We start from the raw sequence: 17,309 nt of genomic DNA on the forward strand, positions 1-17,309 counted from the left end.
CCTTACAGTCACACCAGGAAGCTAATGGGAAAGCCTTACAGCAATCTTCACAGGAAAGTTTCCAAATGTCAAGTGTCACCTTTCCAGCTGTTAGATGAATGGGTTGCCCAGGGGCATTTATTTGGATGTGCAGCCCTTTTAAAATCTGGTTGCTGTGGTGCAGTGCTGCAGTTTGGCAATTTGCTTCACCAGTGTTTGGCCCTGGTAGAAATTTTAGTGACTGGAGGAGAGTTTCTTTTTAAAGAAGTTGTTTAGAGAAAGATTGTATTACCCTAATGTTTATAGAGGTAGGTATGTGCGAGTGTGCACGCCTTTGTGCACGTGTGTGTGTGCGTTCAGTTCACAGTCCTGTATTCTGGAAACTTCCAACATCAAATGAAAAAACATCCTTACACACTACCTTATTTTTTCTCTACTGTAAGGTTCTAAGGCAACCAGCCTTCCTGTGGTCCGAGTGTCTGACTTGAGTACATGTTAAATTTTAAATAAATCTATTGATACCATCTATCCATTTGAATTTTGGTTACAGGAATAGGTAGCCATTTCCAAAATCACCAACTATCTCAGCACCATGATCTATAAATAATGCAGTCAGCCTTTAGCAAAATAAAACTGTTCCATAGGAGTTCTCAGCCAATCCAAGACCATGTCAAAGACTGAAACTCAAAAACACCATCCCGACTATTTGCAGAATGCACTGTTTGAACGGCACGCTGCTTGTATCCCAACCTACTCCAGGCAAAAGGCTAAGCAAACAGATGGGCCTGATATGTGCCCTGAAACTAAAGTCATTGCAAGCTCTGGCACATGGTCAAGTGAAGCATGAGATCCAGACTCCAGGACTCTCCAGCAGAAATGCCTTATGTTCAAAACTGGGAGTTATTTACAGAAGCTTCTTGGCTGCTCTTATGCTGGAAGCTTTCCATCATTAGTTGCCGAAGTAGCTCTTGCCTCTTAACATATTCCTCCCACTATATGAAGCATAGGTTCATCTCAGAAATTGTTGCCTGCAGTTCTCTCAGGTTAGTTTCTATAAACATGACCAGTCAAAGCCTAGCTAAGGGTAGCTGTAGTAAAACCTGTTAGAAAATACAGTCAGTCTTCCTAGAACTATTCTTTGCATGTCAGTAGAGATTCAAACAGAACCAGCCCAATTCATGCAACTATGTGCTATTCACAACATTTCAGAATTGAACCTTTTTTGTTATTCCATGAACGATGTACAAATTTCTGTAACGTAATCTGGGTGATCTGTTTAGTCTGGGGATTGTAACGGCCCTCGCTTTTTGTCCCAACAGTGACTTCATGATCTTGTGCAGAAGCAATATAGGCTGCTGTTCTCTTGTATGCCTCAGTTACCATTCATTTCTTTTTGATGAGTGAATGGGATTTAGCAATGTAATAGTTACATTCAGGGTAATTCACAGTTATTGCAGAACTAACTTCTAATTTTCTATACCTGCCTTGAGAGCAAAGAGAGTTCTTGCATCATGATTCTTTCAGTATTTTCTTCCTGGACCACTGCACCAGCCTTAACACTTTGCTTCTGCTCTATTTATATACTTACCTGTGGACCATTTTCCCATACATGGCGATCAAGCTGCCATCTTCTTTTTCTCACTAAAATGCCTCTTACAAAGTTACTTCTCCTCTCTGATTCACAATAAGTTTTCTTTTATTTAAATCTCTTTGTTCTTTACTGTAAACTCCCCAGTGTTCTTTTCTTTTATATTTTGACTAGACTGAAATGTGCATGATACACTTTAAAAATAGAGGGCTCGATCCCAACTGGTATAAATTGCACTTCACTAAGACATGATTCAGTATGAATTTTGAACACATCACTGTGTTATGTTGAACCAGTATCGTGTATTTCCTGTTTTTACTTTATCTGTGCTGTCAAAAAATATATGGGCTTTGTATCTGAAGAGTATAGCTGTTGATTCTTTTATGAAGGTTGACCATTCTCATACATTCCTAGAGCATGCATGAATGTACATTATTTCATAATCAATAGTAGAGATAGGTGGTTCCCAGGAAGCTTGTCTTTGAAGCTGTTAGTGATGTTTCCTGCTTTTCAGCATAATCAAAGGAAAAATTGAATATCCTTTTGTTTAGCTAGAACAACATATGAAACACTAGCATGGAGATGAGTAACAAAGCACCATTTGCAAAAAGGTGGTGCAGGAAACCTGGTATTTTAGTTGCTTACCATGGAGTAAGCAATATGTCTGTTCCAGAAACGGAAAGCCAGGAAAGACCTTAGAAAATCCAGCTGGATGGAGCCCTGAGCAACCTGCTGGAGTTGACCCTGCTTTGAGCAAGGGTGTTGGACTAGATGGTCCCCAGGGATCCCTTCCAACCACAGCCGTTCTGAGATTGTATGAAAAAACATAAACATGTTTAACAAAGTTTAAACGTATTTAACAAAGTTAAGTAATGGCAATCATGGAGAGGATAGAAGCAGCACGTGCAAGAGAGAAAAGATGTGTTTAAGATCAGACTTAAAAACTGAGAAAGCAGGAGTGAGATGAGAGTATTCAGAAGGACTTTTGCAGGCAGGATTTGTAGAGAAGGCTCTCTGTGAAAAATAACAGTAATACAACTACTCACTTTCACAGTCTATCTTTGTTAAAGGCCCAAAAATGCAGTTAGACCATATCACTGTGCTTAAGAATTTTATCCATCTAAAGAAAACCAGCGTCACAAATTGTATCAGGTCCAAAGCTGAGTTCCTGCCTGTCGGCCCTGCACTGTGGACTGTGTGGCTTTTGCCTCTGGCCGTACCCTGGTTAGAGCAAGGCAGGGCCGCTGCATGCAGCGTGCTGGGGATTTTTCACTGCTCCAGTATCCACAAAATCACCGTGAATAGAACAATAAGTACCTGCAATATTGTTAGCTCAGCTGGTTGGCATTGAATGAGAGGAAGAATGGGCCACACTTTTTGTTTTCTATTTTTAAAAATCAAGAGAAGGTTATTATAAATAAACCCTTGCCTGCAGGCTTTCTTTTCCTATTTGTTTGTGCAATGTCAGGGAAATCCTTCATTATGAAGATGATTTTACTTTCAGAAAGCTATAAAACATTTTAGTTTGTCAAAAGTTTCACTTTGTAGAAAATGCATCAGGGCTTAGTAAATTTATTTCTTTTATAAGCATTGTGCTGAAAGGAAAAAACAGCAAAAAATAAATAGCGCAAAAAGGGAGGTGATAGGAAGGAGGGAGATAAATCTGTGACGATGTATAGCATTGGCTACTGAACCTTCAGCTACATCCTGCCCCTGTGTGTTTTTATAGACTTGTTTTATTCCATTGAAACCTTTTTTAATCCTCCCCCTGCCATCTCCACCTGGGCCACCTCATCATTAACAAACCATTAGGCACATCTTGCCATGCCTGAGTGCATCTTGATGGAAATGTTTGTGGGTTTGCTCCTTGTGAAGAAAGTTTGGCAGGAAGAAGATGGTTTGGGAAGTGGCTTATGACCAGTTTGCACGATGGCATGCAGGAAGCAAGGCTTGTTTTTGCCTGGGTGTATTCAACCACCTGGTTCAAAAGTCTTTCACTGCTTTGGTGGATTTTAATTTTTTTGGTCTTGTATAGGATTTAATTTCTGTTTTATCACAGAAAGCTTATTTGGGGTCTCTAGTAAAGAATCACTTTCAAGCAATGCTCATTTTAGGTGAGAATTATTTTTAGATATTAAATTATCCTGCTTCGAAAAAGAAACAGAACAATGTGATTTAAGCACTATGATTATATTAAGCACTTAATCTGTCTGTCTATAGCAATCAATATTTACAGTTACACAAGCAATGAATACTTTGTGAGCAATACACAGTCTGACATGTATTCACAGAGAATATTTGAACAATTCTGCATAGCAAATGAACTAAAAAATAACTGCTTTCAAAATGGAAAATCAGATTTATTTGTCACATGTGCATATAAAGTGGAATGGGCCAAAAACCTTTCCATGTCTTTCTTTGCTGTTGTTCTTACAGAATCAAAATCAAGGTGTTCAACACAAGAGTTCAGTCGATCAGTGTTGAATTCAGCTGATTTCCCCACTTCCAAATATGTAGGAGACAAAAAGTGCTAATTAAAAGTGCTAATTTAAAAATGCTTTAATTTCAGTTGTGTGATCCAGGAAGTTCTGTTTTGGCATTGCAAACAACATTGTGCAGTTGAAATTTTAGTTAAGAAAGACTAAAAAAAAAAAGTTAAAAGATGAAATCAAACCCAAAATAATCAAAAGACAATACTTCTTTTTTTTCTTCTTCTTTTTTTTTGTTCTTTTTCTTTTCCTTTGATTTGTCAGTTAACAGAAGCTTTTGAAATTTAGAGTGCCGGGCTGTCTGGTTTTCTAGGGTGTTCTAGAAAACCATTCTCTTGGTGTAGGGAAACAGCCCTGTGGCATATGACCTGGCGGCAGCAGTGAACACTCTGGAGGGAGCAAGTGGCGGGATGTCTGGCTTTTTCAAAAGTGTGGCTGCATTGCCTGTAGCTGGGAGAGGTTGTGATGCTGAAGGGAGTTTGGTCCCAAGTGTTAGGGATCTTTAAAAATTAACTTTTCTCAAAAAGTCCGCCATTAGGGACGTATTCAGGTTCACATCATTCAGGCTAGGACAATTCTACTGCTTTCAGTGCTTTTAAGCCATCAGAAAATTTGGACCCCAGATGTATCCTGTCTGTCCAAGGAATCAAAGATCTGGGATCAGAATCTGAGATGTGAATCCAGGCAGGCCCAAGACAAAGCAGACATGAACTGGTAGGTTTTGAACCAGCTTAGGAAACAAAAGGCACTAAAACAAACAGGAAAACACTCATCCCATTCATGCATATTAGTTTTCACAGGCAAAAATAGGGTAAATAAGTTCCTTAAAAAAAAAAAAAAAAAAAAAAAAAAAGCCCAACCTGAACCAACCTGAAAGGCAGCAATTTGTAAGTGGCTGTGGTTTTTACTCTGTTACAGAAAATCTTCCCCACACCTCCAGTAGTGGTTCTTTTTTTTCCTGCTGAAGAAAACTTTTTAAGGATAGAAGAAACTGCTGTGATCTTTTGCTGGTACTTACTGGGAACACAAGGAACAAAAACTATGTAGGGCTTCTCTATATTAGAAATTACCGCTTCATCTCTTTGTGATTTTATTGAGTCAACCATCTGAGCAAGTAAAGATTTTAATTCTACCAACCACAGCCTGATTAGGGTGCTGTTCAGTATCCAGACATGGGGAAAGATTTTCTCTCTACAACTTCTACAATATTAGATGCAACATTTACATTGAAAGCTTTTCACCGACTCTCAAGAGAAAAGACTGTCTTTAAAATGAAAACAAAAGCGACTGTGGTGTCACAGCCGTAATGAATGTGTTGTTCTTTGATTCCAAATCAGTCTAATTTTTGTCCCCCTTAAAGTATTTATATTAATACAATTAAATATCAAACCAATAATTTTGCATATATTGTGAAATATCCCATTGCATAGGCTAGATAAAATCTTTAAAATGGGGGGAAAAAGGTGCAGGAGTTCAAAATACATTGAGCTAGGGCTGGGTGATCCTGCACATGGATCCCTTCCTTCATTTTTAATATTAATATATTAATGACTTTTTATTTTAAATAAATATTTTATTTATTTAAGATTAATATATTAATCACTTTTTATTGATTAGTACCTGGGGGAAAAAAACAGCCTAGAAAGGGTCTGTCTGTGCATAACCTGTGGGTTTTTGTTTTTCAATCTCACTACTGCTGGCTGCTGCAGGGAACAGAACGGTTATTCAGAGTGCCTGAACAAACCTTTGGACTGAACCAGGCTAGCAGTACAGGTTGTAAAATAACAATAATTATTACTCAGTTACTTCCAGCATGGCATAATATTTCAATATGAATGCTATTTGGACAGAAGATGTTACATATGCAAGTGTTTGCATGTTCTGCTGATTTGCAAGGCTGAACACATAGTACAATATTTACACTTTGCATTGTTATATATCAATTATTCCCTTACCAGGGTTAATAATAAATTATACAAAAAAGAATAAAAAAAATCATGATTTTTGTTTGGTTTTTACAGTCCTTACATGGTGTTGCAGTTTCTACTGTTCCAGAACTACCACTCTTCTATACTCCTATTGATTTAGTAGACATCAGTGTAGAAATGGCTGGACTGAAGTTTCCAAATCCTTTTGGCCTTGCCAGTGCAACCCCTACTACTAGTTCTTCAATGATTCGAAGAGCTTTTGAAGCTGGATGGGGCTTTGCTGTCACTAAAACGTTCTCCCTGGACAAGGTAAGGAAATATTTTAAGCTATATTTAGCATGTAACCATTTATTTGAATGTTTGAAAAATCTGAATCTTTTGGGAATGGCATTATTAAATCTAGTTAGCATAAAGGTAGTGGGGAAGGATATAGTACATTGTGTAGGTCAACTAATCTGGGAGTTTCCAACAGTGCAGTGTAAAGGTGACACAGTTTCTGGGTTTGTTTACTGTTACATTCTTCCCTATTATTGCCCAACCTTTTAATATTAGCCAGCTAATAAAGGTAATAGTCCTTTTTTAAAATACTGCAATGGAAATGTTTTCTGTGAGGGATAAGAATGCAAAGGGGATGAGTAACAGCTTTATCACACAACTCATGAAAGGCAGCTTCTGTGCCAAGGACTGCCAAGATAAGCCATTGAAATTGAGTTGCAGTTGCAATGTGATAATGTGGGTGTAAGCTTGAGGCTGGGTGCGTAGTGGAAGAGAAAGATGGAAGCAACATAAAACAAGCCTATGGAGGGAAGAGTGGTTCTGCAGAACGTTTGTAGTACAGTGACATAAATCTTCAATAACATGTAGTGGAAGAGGAACGAGTTGGAGTTAAGTCTTGAAGGCTGTAGCTCAGTGTGGCACCTAAAATAAAGCATTTTGTGTAGATTTAAAGTGTCTAATTGCTTGTTTGACCTGAGAATTGCGTTCAGGGTGGGTTCCCTGTTACTACTCCCAAAATGGCAAAATGAGACTGAGCAAGAGGTTTAGACAGTGAAAGAAAACAGTTTTGATAAATGTATTGCGAAGAAAAGAAGCAGGATTTTGGCTGGGATGTAGATACAGTTTGACTTGCAAAGAGAGGAAGAGGATCAAAGGTAAATCCTCTGCCTAGGCCTGAGTAACAGTGTGAATAATGGTAATGTGTTGTCGACCAGTGACACAGAGTAGCGTGGGCTTGAAGAGAGCTTTTGAGATGAATTTGGAAACGGGGGGGTTTATTCTTGGTTCAGAGATGGGATGTAGAAGTGTACTGGTGAATGGAGACCTTAGCAGAAGATTAAAGGTGGATTTGCTACTCTGCCCCCTCTACATGGGTGAGCGCTGTAAATGAGTTAACCATAGAGGGTGGCCCTCTAGTATGAGGAAGGTCTAAGGGCAAAGTGCTGTATTACTATGGCATACTGCAAAATATGTCAGGCTGGTTTTTGCCGTCTTCTACATCTGAAGTAGCCCTAAGGAAACAAGCGTTCCTCTGCATTGCAATGGAGATTCTAATCCACTTCACAGGGTGTCTGATTAAAACACTTTTTAGGACATAAATGTCATTCAAGTATGTTTACAACTGACTTATGTGTATAACATACCATCAGCTGTAATTATTCAGTGCCTAGGCTAAAGGCAACTTATAGCAAGAACTGAGATTTATTTATTTATCAGTTTTATTGCTGGTATGCTTGCAGTCCTGCCAGACTGCACGTTGATTACTGTGCATCTAAGAGCTAAACAGACGCTGGCTGAGTTCCAGCTTGGGTGGGAGTTCAGGAGGAAAGACATACATGTTGTAGGAAGCGATGTTGGTACTCCACTAAGCAGCAGACTCTGAGTCATTTCCCAAATGGCGACTGCAAAGTGTTCCACTGATGCTGTGCTCTGGAGGTGTGACTCGGATGGAGGTCTTTCAAGTGAGAGGATTGCTAAAAGCAAGTATCTTAAGTGGTTATAAAATCCATTTTTTTATTATTTGTTGCAGTAAGATGGAAAATATTGCAGGTGGCATTTATTTTCAAGAGTTCAGCAAAGTCCTTTGGATGAATTCTAGTCCAGTGATCATTATTGCTAAGCTTTTTCTAAGGTTCAGTAGGAGGCAGTAGTCTTTCTTTGGTGCCTAAACTCTTGAATTGTGTGTCAATGTGTGCAATAGAACTGTGTACTACCCAAGTACTAGCTAGTTTCTACTGTTGTATTCTTCCCAGTAGTGCACTTCCCACAGGTGTTAAGCCTTAGTATTTGTGATGTGATTTGAGATGTTTGGCTGTGAGGTGCAGCAAAAATAAAATTGCTTTTATATATAATAGTAGCATGGTAATTAATGCTACAAAAATAAATATTTCGAATGTGAAGAAAACCTTGATGAGGTACAGCAGTTCTTCTGTGAACAATGAGTACTACACAAAGGCTTCTCTTGTTGACTTCATGCTGTAACAAGGAGTTGGTAGAGAGTTTGGAATAATACAGGTTGGCATAATGTGCTAACTTACGGGTGTTTTTAGACTTAGCTTCTGACTATGTAGACATAAATTTTGTGCAGTGTTCTGCAGGGAGCAGAATGGTCTCTTGGGCTGTGGTACCTGTGGAAGTAGAGATTTCAGACTGAGCTGTCCTGCCTAGCTAGTCACAGCGAACTGCATAGCAGGACCAGGAGCAAAGATTTCCTGATTGAAGCCTGCAGAGTCAGTGGGAGGAGGCAGAGCTGCTCCCCAGACAGTACAGCTCCCAAGAGCGGAACAGCTTCTGGGAAGATGGGAGCTTGCTAGACACAGTTTTTTGCAGCTGAAGCTCCTCCACTTCAACCTTGTTATCGATGCAAGCAGGACTCTGTGTTCATCCCTTTCCTCTCCTCATTTCATCTTTCCTGGTTAGGTTTAACTTGTGGGCTTCCTTCTTATTTGCAGTAACTAAAGGCCAAGCAGAAACTGCCTGTGTGGCAGTGGGGAGATTAGCAGCAGGAGAAATGTTCCCTTTTCCAGAGCTGATCACTAAATTGACCACTGCATTCAGTACCCAACAGCGAAACCAGTGGCTTCCCGATTGACCATGGGCATCCTTTGGGACTTCAGCAAGAGTGACTGATGCAGGCTAAATTTGAGTGACATATAGCAGGTGAAAAGCATATACAGCCTAGCCACAGATGTGCATGCGTTAACTACTGTGTGATAGAATAGGAGCAGAGAGAAGAGCAGGATAAGTCTTGGAAGAGGAGATCCAAGGACTCTGGCTGTAGAGCTGTGATTCTCGTAAGACAGAGGATTCATTTCATGTGAACTTCTCCTTTTCCCTCTTTCACTACCTAGCACAGAAAACTCTTCTAAAATGTTAGGCTAGGGATCTCTGCAGCCCATGAGAGGCCATACTTTCTTGTATAGGGAAAAAATGTTGGATAGCAATGTTGCAGATCTAGCCCCTGAACCCTAATTTACTCCCGCAGTCTTTCCAACCCTCGTCTGTCTTGGCCTCACCTTGAAAGCATCACATGTTGCCACAGAGGGAGTTAGCGTAGTACTGTTTCGTTCTGTGCTCACTCCTTTTGAAACACCCACATACTTTGCTGCATAGTTGCCTTTGTGACAACCTCTGTAGCATTTTCTGTTTGTAGGGTAAGGATTTCAGCTCTGTTTGATTCAGCAAAAGTTTGTTCTTGCATACTGCTGTACTACTGTTGAACCATAGAGAAAGCTAACCTGAGAAATAGCTGAAATTCCTTCAGAGTATTTATACCTTTAAGTATATACTGCACTCAAAATATTTTAGAAAGTACTGGATGTTATAGCGTAATGCAAATATTAATTTTAGGGTACTGTACCTGTATGTGTAGGTATCTGTGAGGGGGATCGTGACTTGTAGAATTTTATTTACTAAATTCAATCTCTTTGCACAGCAGCTATAATATCACATAGTTTTGATTTCTTCCAGAAGTGCGAATAGCTGCCTTTAAAACAGACTATCACTAGGAAAGACAAATGGTAGCAGAACAAAAACGTCCCTTCACACACCTTTTCCTACATTCCTGTCTTCCCTTTTTGACTGCAGGATCAATAGCTCGTTGCTCTTTTGGTTCAAATAGTATTTCTGTCTTACTCAGATAACTCTGTGCTGCGACACATTATTTGTAAATTCTGTTGGCAAGCTATTGAAGGGAAACGGGGGAGCCACATATCGCAGCGAAAGGGGGGAGCTGCATATCATAGAATTCACAATAAATGAATACCAATTATTACCGCTTTTAGAGCTTAGATGAACAGCAAACTACCTGCAGAATGGGAGATACTGCATTAATTAAATAACTACGGGTGGGAGCTTTTTAGTAGAAGTGTTATGCTGAGCTGCTTTATTTACTTAGAATTTATTAGTGAGTATTGTTTAGTACACAAAATTTGCATTAAAACCTGTAATCAGAAAGTTTATATAAACATACTATCAAAATAAGTCAGATGAAGTGTGCGCACCTCTATACCATATACACTACCACAGTGAGAAGTTTATAGCAGAAATTGGGGTTTTATCAACTGACTTCAGGCTTTGTTGTTCTCTCACTGCATTGTATGGGCTGCTCAGAAAAGGGGGAAAAAAACAACTGGGATAGCAGAAATGTTTGCTTTGATTTTCAGATGCTTCCTTCACTTCTGAAATTTAATTCTGATTAATCAGATACATCTGTCTTTATTCTGTTGTGACATGCATTGATTTGTGATGCTGTCGCTTTCAATAATGTAGAAACAGTTGCCTTTATTATGAGAACTGGCAGAAATCAACATGCAGACTAACTTAATTTTTAATCTTTAATATTTTTTCATTATATATGGAGCAAGTTGCATGGATGATTTTAGAAACAAAGCTACAATTAAAACTGAATTAAATTTGAACTAAACCATGGTGGAGAAAACTTTCTAGTCATAATATATGTTTATACAGTTCACTGATGTAGATTTTACAATATATTTTCAGAACCATTTCTAAATTAAAACCATTGCTGGTAGAGAATTAATTGATTTACCCAGGATGTATTGCATTTCTATGTGCTGTTATTACAATATACATATTTAGGCTCCAACTAGTTTTCTCTCTGTACATTTGCACTGTGTGCACCTTGTATCATAATTGAAGGTGGTAAAAAAATCATGGTACAGTGACACATTGTTTTCCATAACATTAGTATTTCACAGAAGTAAATCTGTATTACAAAATGTATATTTTTGTATGATATTACAGCATAGTAATTTAGATTAAACTAGTTATAATTTATGGTGCCAAGCCAAAAAGCTATTTAAGATGCATTAAAATGCAGAACCATGACATTTGAAATTCTGATGTTCTTAATATGACAAAGGTTATTCTATGGAGTTTTGCTATAATATGAAATATTAATATTTCACAATACAGTTTTGATGAAGTACAATTTGCCTAGCTTGCATATGATAAAGAAATTAAATGCTTACCAAGGGAGTTCAGTGAGAATTAGAGCCCTGCCTGAACATCTGCTTGAAATGTTATTATCCTGTCCTACTGACAGCATCGCTCCCTCATTGTTTTTCAAGATTGACAGCTGAATATTGTACTGATTTCTGCAGCAAATATGTTTAGGTGAACTTTGTTTGTTTTTTAGGAATTTAGAACATGCTTTTGATTTCCATCCTATATTTTTTTTTTTATACTCTTGACATTTGTAGATGCCAGATTGAGGTCTAGTATGCTGTAGCAAAGATAGACCATTGACTTGCAACGAAATGCCAGTTGATATCTCAGTAAACAGAAATATTACTATTCTTTATTGTGTGGTCTGTATGAAAGCTGTATGGGCTTTCTTTGGGGAGACAAATGATCAGATTGTTAATGTCAAATCTAAAAAGGACTGTTTGCCTTTCTGCTAAATAACATCAGACAACTTTTATTAACTACATTTTTGAACAGAAAAATGGGCATTTTACAGGAGTCTTTAGCATACAAAACTCTGTGAGTTAAATTTTTTTTTGGTTTTACAATTGTTAAAATTATTATTATTGGTCAATATTCTTAGGAGTTCTTTACATACCTTATTTTGTTCCATATTTCAGAAAGAATTTTAATAAGAAATACCAGCTTTATTGTTCCTCAATTTTTACATTTTTAGATCACTGCATAAAATCAGCAAAGTTTAAAAGGAGAGGTAAAAGGCTATTCCAGGAAAATGCAATAGAATGTAATTATTATTATTATTATTATTTTAAATTCTGTACCAATGACATTGTATATTACTTGAATATTTTAATGCAGAAAATGTGTTATTTGGCTACAAAAAAGGTACAAATCATTCTATGAATCTGAGTAAGTGGCAGGAAAACAGATTTGCCTCCTTTTTCCTTAAGAAAAAGAATTTCTCTGACATGTTCAACTTAAGAGCCAGATCTCATCTCTGCGTAGTTTTACCCTATCCCTGACCCAGTACAAAGAAGCCTGGAGGCTCTCTTTAAATGCTAATAACTTTAATAGCTTCGAAATTGCTGTCTAAGGAATTGGAGAGAACTTTGTTTGACCATTCCTTCTCCTCAGTCTGTATATCTGTGGTTGTAGGGGCTTGGTGCATCCTCACCCTGGAGGAATCCCAGTCTGGGGAGAAGTAGCACAGCTTGAACACAGTGAAAGCAGAGAGGCCAAGGAGTCCAGACTGAGAGTTTTAACTAAGTCATTACTGATAAGCCACATCCCTTCCTACCGCAGCTGAAGTCTGCACCAAGTAGATGTATGCCTTAAGTTGTTACAGGCTGCTTCTTGATACCAGTGAATTTGCAAGTGGGGTAGTGTCCTGGTTTAACCCCAGATGGCAACTAGGTGTCCCTCAGCCTGCAACCACTCACTCCCTGCCCTCCCCCTGCAGTGGGAAGGGAAGGAGAATTGGAGGGGGGGCAGGGGGGAAGTAAAACTTAAGGGTTGCAGCAAGAACAATTTAATAATTAAAAGAAAATAAAACTATAATAATAATTATAGAAACAACAAGTATCATATGTAAAAGGAGAGGAAAGGGAAGAGGAAATCCTAAGAAAAAGAAAAAAACCAAGTGATGCACAACACAACTGCTCACCGCCTGCTGACCGGTGCCCAGCCAGACCCCAGCGGCCGTCGGGCAGGCCCTGGCCAGCTCCCCCAGCTGTATATACCCAGCGTGATGTTCTGTGGTATGGAATGTCCCTTTGGCTAGTTCGGGTCAGCTGTCCTGGCTGTGTCCCCTCCCAGCTTCCCGTGCCCCTCCAGCCCTCTCGCTGGCAGGGCCTGAGAAACTGAGAAGTCCTTGACTTGGTGTAAACATCACCCAGCAGCAACTGAGGCCATCAGTGTGTTATCAACGTTGTTCTCATACCAAATACAAACACAGCTCTGCACCAGCTACTGAGAAGAAACCTAAATCTATCCCAGCTGAAACCAGGCCATGTAGTTTGTATCATTTTAATAATCTATTTTTTGCCATTAGTAAGTCGAGTTATTTTGATTAATTAATACTTTGAATGCTAAAGATAATAAACTGCACTTTTAAAGCAAGAGTTAAACAACCGACTGTAAAAAGTCTCTCTCTCTCTCTTTGTGATTGTATTTATTACTTTAGCAATGAAAATCTTTTTACAAGTTCATGATAAGGATTAAAACTCTGGGCACATGTTTAGTCCCACCCTTCCTGTAGCAAAAGATATCACAGAAATGCTGCATTTCTTCTGCAACAAGAGCCACAGCAGAGTCTCTCATGGAGAGGTCTGTTACCTCACAGCATGGAGCACAACGTGACAACTCATCAGTGGAAGGCCAAGAGGGATCTGTCATGCAGTGGGTGTGAGCATTGAGTCAGTAAACCTCATCCATGCTAAAGGACAGCCGACATGGCTTCACTGAGGGCAAATTATGCCTGCCAGATTTCATGACCTTCTACGATGGGCTTAGAGCTTTGACAGATGAGGGAAGAGCAACTGATGTCATGTACCTGAACTTCTGCAAAGCTTTCAATGCTGTCCTGCGCATCCTTCTCTCTAAACTGGAGAGACATGGATTTGGTGAGTAGACCAGTTGGTGGATAAGGAGTTGGCTGGGTGGTTGCACTCAAAGAGTTGCAGTCAACAGCTCAATGTCCAAGTAGAGATTGGTGACAAGTGGCATTCCTCAGGGATCCGTACTGGGCCTGGGGCTATTCATCTTTGTTGATGACATGGACGGTAGGATCCTGCACACCCTGTGCAAATTTGCCAGTGACACCAAGCTGAGTGGTGCGGTCGACACACTGGAGGGCAGGGATGCCACCCAGAGGGACCCTGGCAGCCTCGAGAGGTGGGTCTGTGCGAACCTCCTGATGTTCAACAAGGCCAAGCGCAGGGTCCTGCACCTGGGTCGGGGCAACCCCCGGTGTCCATACAGGCTGGGCAGGGAATGGGCTGAGAGCAGCCCTGAGGAGAAGGGCTTGGAGGTGCCGGTGGACAAAAAGCTCAACGTGGCCCAACAGCGTGCGCTTGCAGCCCAGAAAGCCAACCGTGTCCTGGGCTGCACGGAAAGCAGCGCGGCCGGCAGGTCGGAGGAGGCGACTGTCCCCCTGCCCGGCCCTTGTGAGCCCCCCGCAGCGCTGTGTCCAGCCCTGGGACCCAGCACGAGAAGGACACGGGCCTGTGGGGGCGAGTCCAGAGGAGGCCACAAAGGTGGTCGAGGGGCTGGAGCTCCGCTGCTGTGAGGACAAGGCTGAGAGAGCTGGGGTGGGTCAGCCTGGAGAAGAGAGGGCTCAGGGGAGACCTTGCAGCTGCCCCCCGGTACCTAACGGGGGCCTGTGAGAAAGGTGGGGACAGACTTTTTAGTAGGTCCCCTATTTAGATTAGGTTATTAGGTTTATAATTTAGATTAGATATTAGGAAAACATTCTTCACTACGAGGGTGGCGAGGCACTGGCACAGGCTGCCCAGAGAAGCTGTGATGTCCCATCCCTGGCAGTGCTCAAGGCCAGGCTGGATGGGTTTGAGCAACCTGGTCTAGGGGAAGGTGTCCCTGCCCATGGCAGGGGGGATGGACCTAGAAGATCTTTAAGGTCCCTTCCAACCCAAACCGTTCTATGATTCTGTGACAGATTTTTCCAAACAGGATGAGCAAGTTGCTTTCCGTACTTTCTGTCTTCCTTCCATCCACCTTCATGGAGCAGAGTAAGCTTGGCAGTAACTTCTATGTTTTATAGAGCTTCTTGTACTCATGTCATAAGCAGTGACATATCTTTCTCAAAGCTGCACATGAGCTGGTCATCAAAGGTAAAACTAGATATACGTGCAAAATTGTTTCTTGGTTGACCACAGTTTTGTCAATGGTGTAGTTGCCTAAGGATTTGTTTTCCATTCATCTGCTTGTTTTTTATTCAGTGTTTAGAGATGGTTTTGTTTTTATGTCTTTTTTTTTTTTTTTTTTTTTTTCCCTAGAGCCAATGGATAAGAACAGTCTGGTAACAGTGCACTAACATATACAAAGTGTATATTTGACCATTACCCTTGAGCTTGAATATTTTAGGCAGTTTGTACATAAAAGACTTGTAAACCAGATTTTAAGTAGGTTTTAGTCTGAAAACTGTTGCATATTTTACTGAAACTCATTGTGCACTTTGAGTGGCATAACAGAGCAGTTCTGGTGAAATCCGGAAGAGCATAAAGATTGCAGTACTGTGCATTTTGCTACATAAGCCTTTCTATAAATGATAGCTGCCAAAAGTAGAAGTGTTCATTCCTGCTTAGCGTATTATGTGGTGTTCTGGAAGTGACCAATACTTAGGAGAAGATGCGATTTCTATTCATAGTGCAACTATTAGCCAATCAGTAAAACAAAATGGATGTAAATTTTACGGTTGGCTAAAATCCTGAACAGTATTTCTTTTTATGTTAAAGAAGCTGCTTTGCTCTTTACTACTTTTGCTTTATTTACCTCATTCTTCTGAAAGTATCTGCAAATATTTAACAAAAGAGAGACAAAGAGAGCACACATGCATGATTTTCTAAAGCTGCTGAGATCCACAGCTCCTGATGGGCTGTATTTGAAGTACTCAACTTTTTTTAATATCACATCCTGAATAAACAGGCTTCTAAAAAGCAAATATGTAACACACTAGTGTAAAATCTCATTCAGATATCATTTTCTGTAGTTGTTTTGTATGCCCTTGGAAGGTTATTGGTAATCTTGGCAATACGTCAAATAATTTTGTGTCAAAAAGGAATTCAGCTAAAAAGGCAGTTTAAATGTAAACTAGACGTTGCCAAGTGTAAATCTGAACTTTAGAATTTTCACACTGAAGTTTCACTCTCAACTCAGATTTGTTGCAAACTCTTTTAGTATTTTGCTTCAAAACAACCAACTGCATATGAATTTCTTAAGTGGCATTAACGTATTTAATAATGTATTAGAGAAAACTGTAGTTATATTTTAAAAATACCTATCCAAGATAATCACAGCATAAGGCTATATGTAACATTTTGGACTTTCCTTAGCATAAATTACACAAAGTTTCCTATTTTTAGGAATTGTCATGGTGCACTTTAATAGATAACCACAGACATTCAGGAAAAAAATGAAATACTTATTTTGCTATTATAGAATTCAGAAGTTTTCCTCCTGTCAAGTTATTGACTTTACCCCTCCCCATTTGGTTAAGTGTGTGTGTCAGTATTTCATTATTTTCCTCATTTCCACGTTTTAGTTATAAGAAAATTCCAAATGTAATCCAGACTTCTGTAGGTTTACTGAGATACTGAAGTGGAATAAAGGAGACGTGGTCTCTATGCTTCAGTTGTTCTGATTTACAGTTCAACATCTTTGCTGAGGCCCACATTCATTGCTGTGATCAAACGTTGGCTTCTGCAAGAGCGTAGGTGGCACTTGGGGACCTCACTAACTAAACAGGCTGCAAATGTATTGGAGAAGACATGCTTCCAGCACCATGCCTTCTCCCCTGGGCATCAGCTAGTTGTTTCTTGCTTCAGCTGTGCATGTTGAATGGCAGCCCTGCTGCTGAATGACCATTTTTCCCCATCTCCACCAAGAAAACCGTGAGAAGGCTGAAGCATCTCCTGCAACTGTTGCCCAAAGATTCCTGGTTGGACCACGCAACCTTGCAACGTGTTTGCAGAAGTGTGGTCCCAAATTGCCTCTATGTGGACACTCTTAAATCAATGTCAAGCTTGTGTGTGGTAGCGTATAACTTGTTAAAAAGTTTGCAGACATTAGCTGAAGTTATATAAGTAGCTCTAAACCAGTGTGTTTCCACACAGTGGTTTACAGGGTATTTACTGTAATCATTTT

At 39.8% G+C, this 17,309-nt stretch overlaps 1 protein-coding gene across 1 annotated transcript in view; it reads left to right on the forward strand.

Moving 5' to 3' along the window:
- Positions 1 to 17,309, forward strand: part of DPYD (dihydropyrimidine dehydrogenase) — a 367,955-nt gene that overhangs the window by 181,628 nt on the left and 169,018 nt on the right. Inside the window, exon 13 of the mRNA XM_055815469.1 lies at positions 6,078 to 6,293. Within this exon, the coding sequence (XP_055671444.1) occupies positions 6,078 to 6,293 (216 nt within the window). The remainder of the gene's footprint in view (positions 1 to 6,077; positions 6,294 to 17,309) is intronic.

Source organism: Falco peregrinus, chromosome 10 (genome assembly GCF_023634155.1).
Source record: "Falco peregrinus isolate bFalPer1 chromosome 10, bFalPer1.pri, whole genome shotgun sequence".
Taxonomy (NCBI): domain Eukaryota; kingdom Metazoa; phylum Chordata; class Aves; order Falconiformes; family Falconidae; genus Falco; species Falco peregrinus.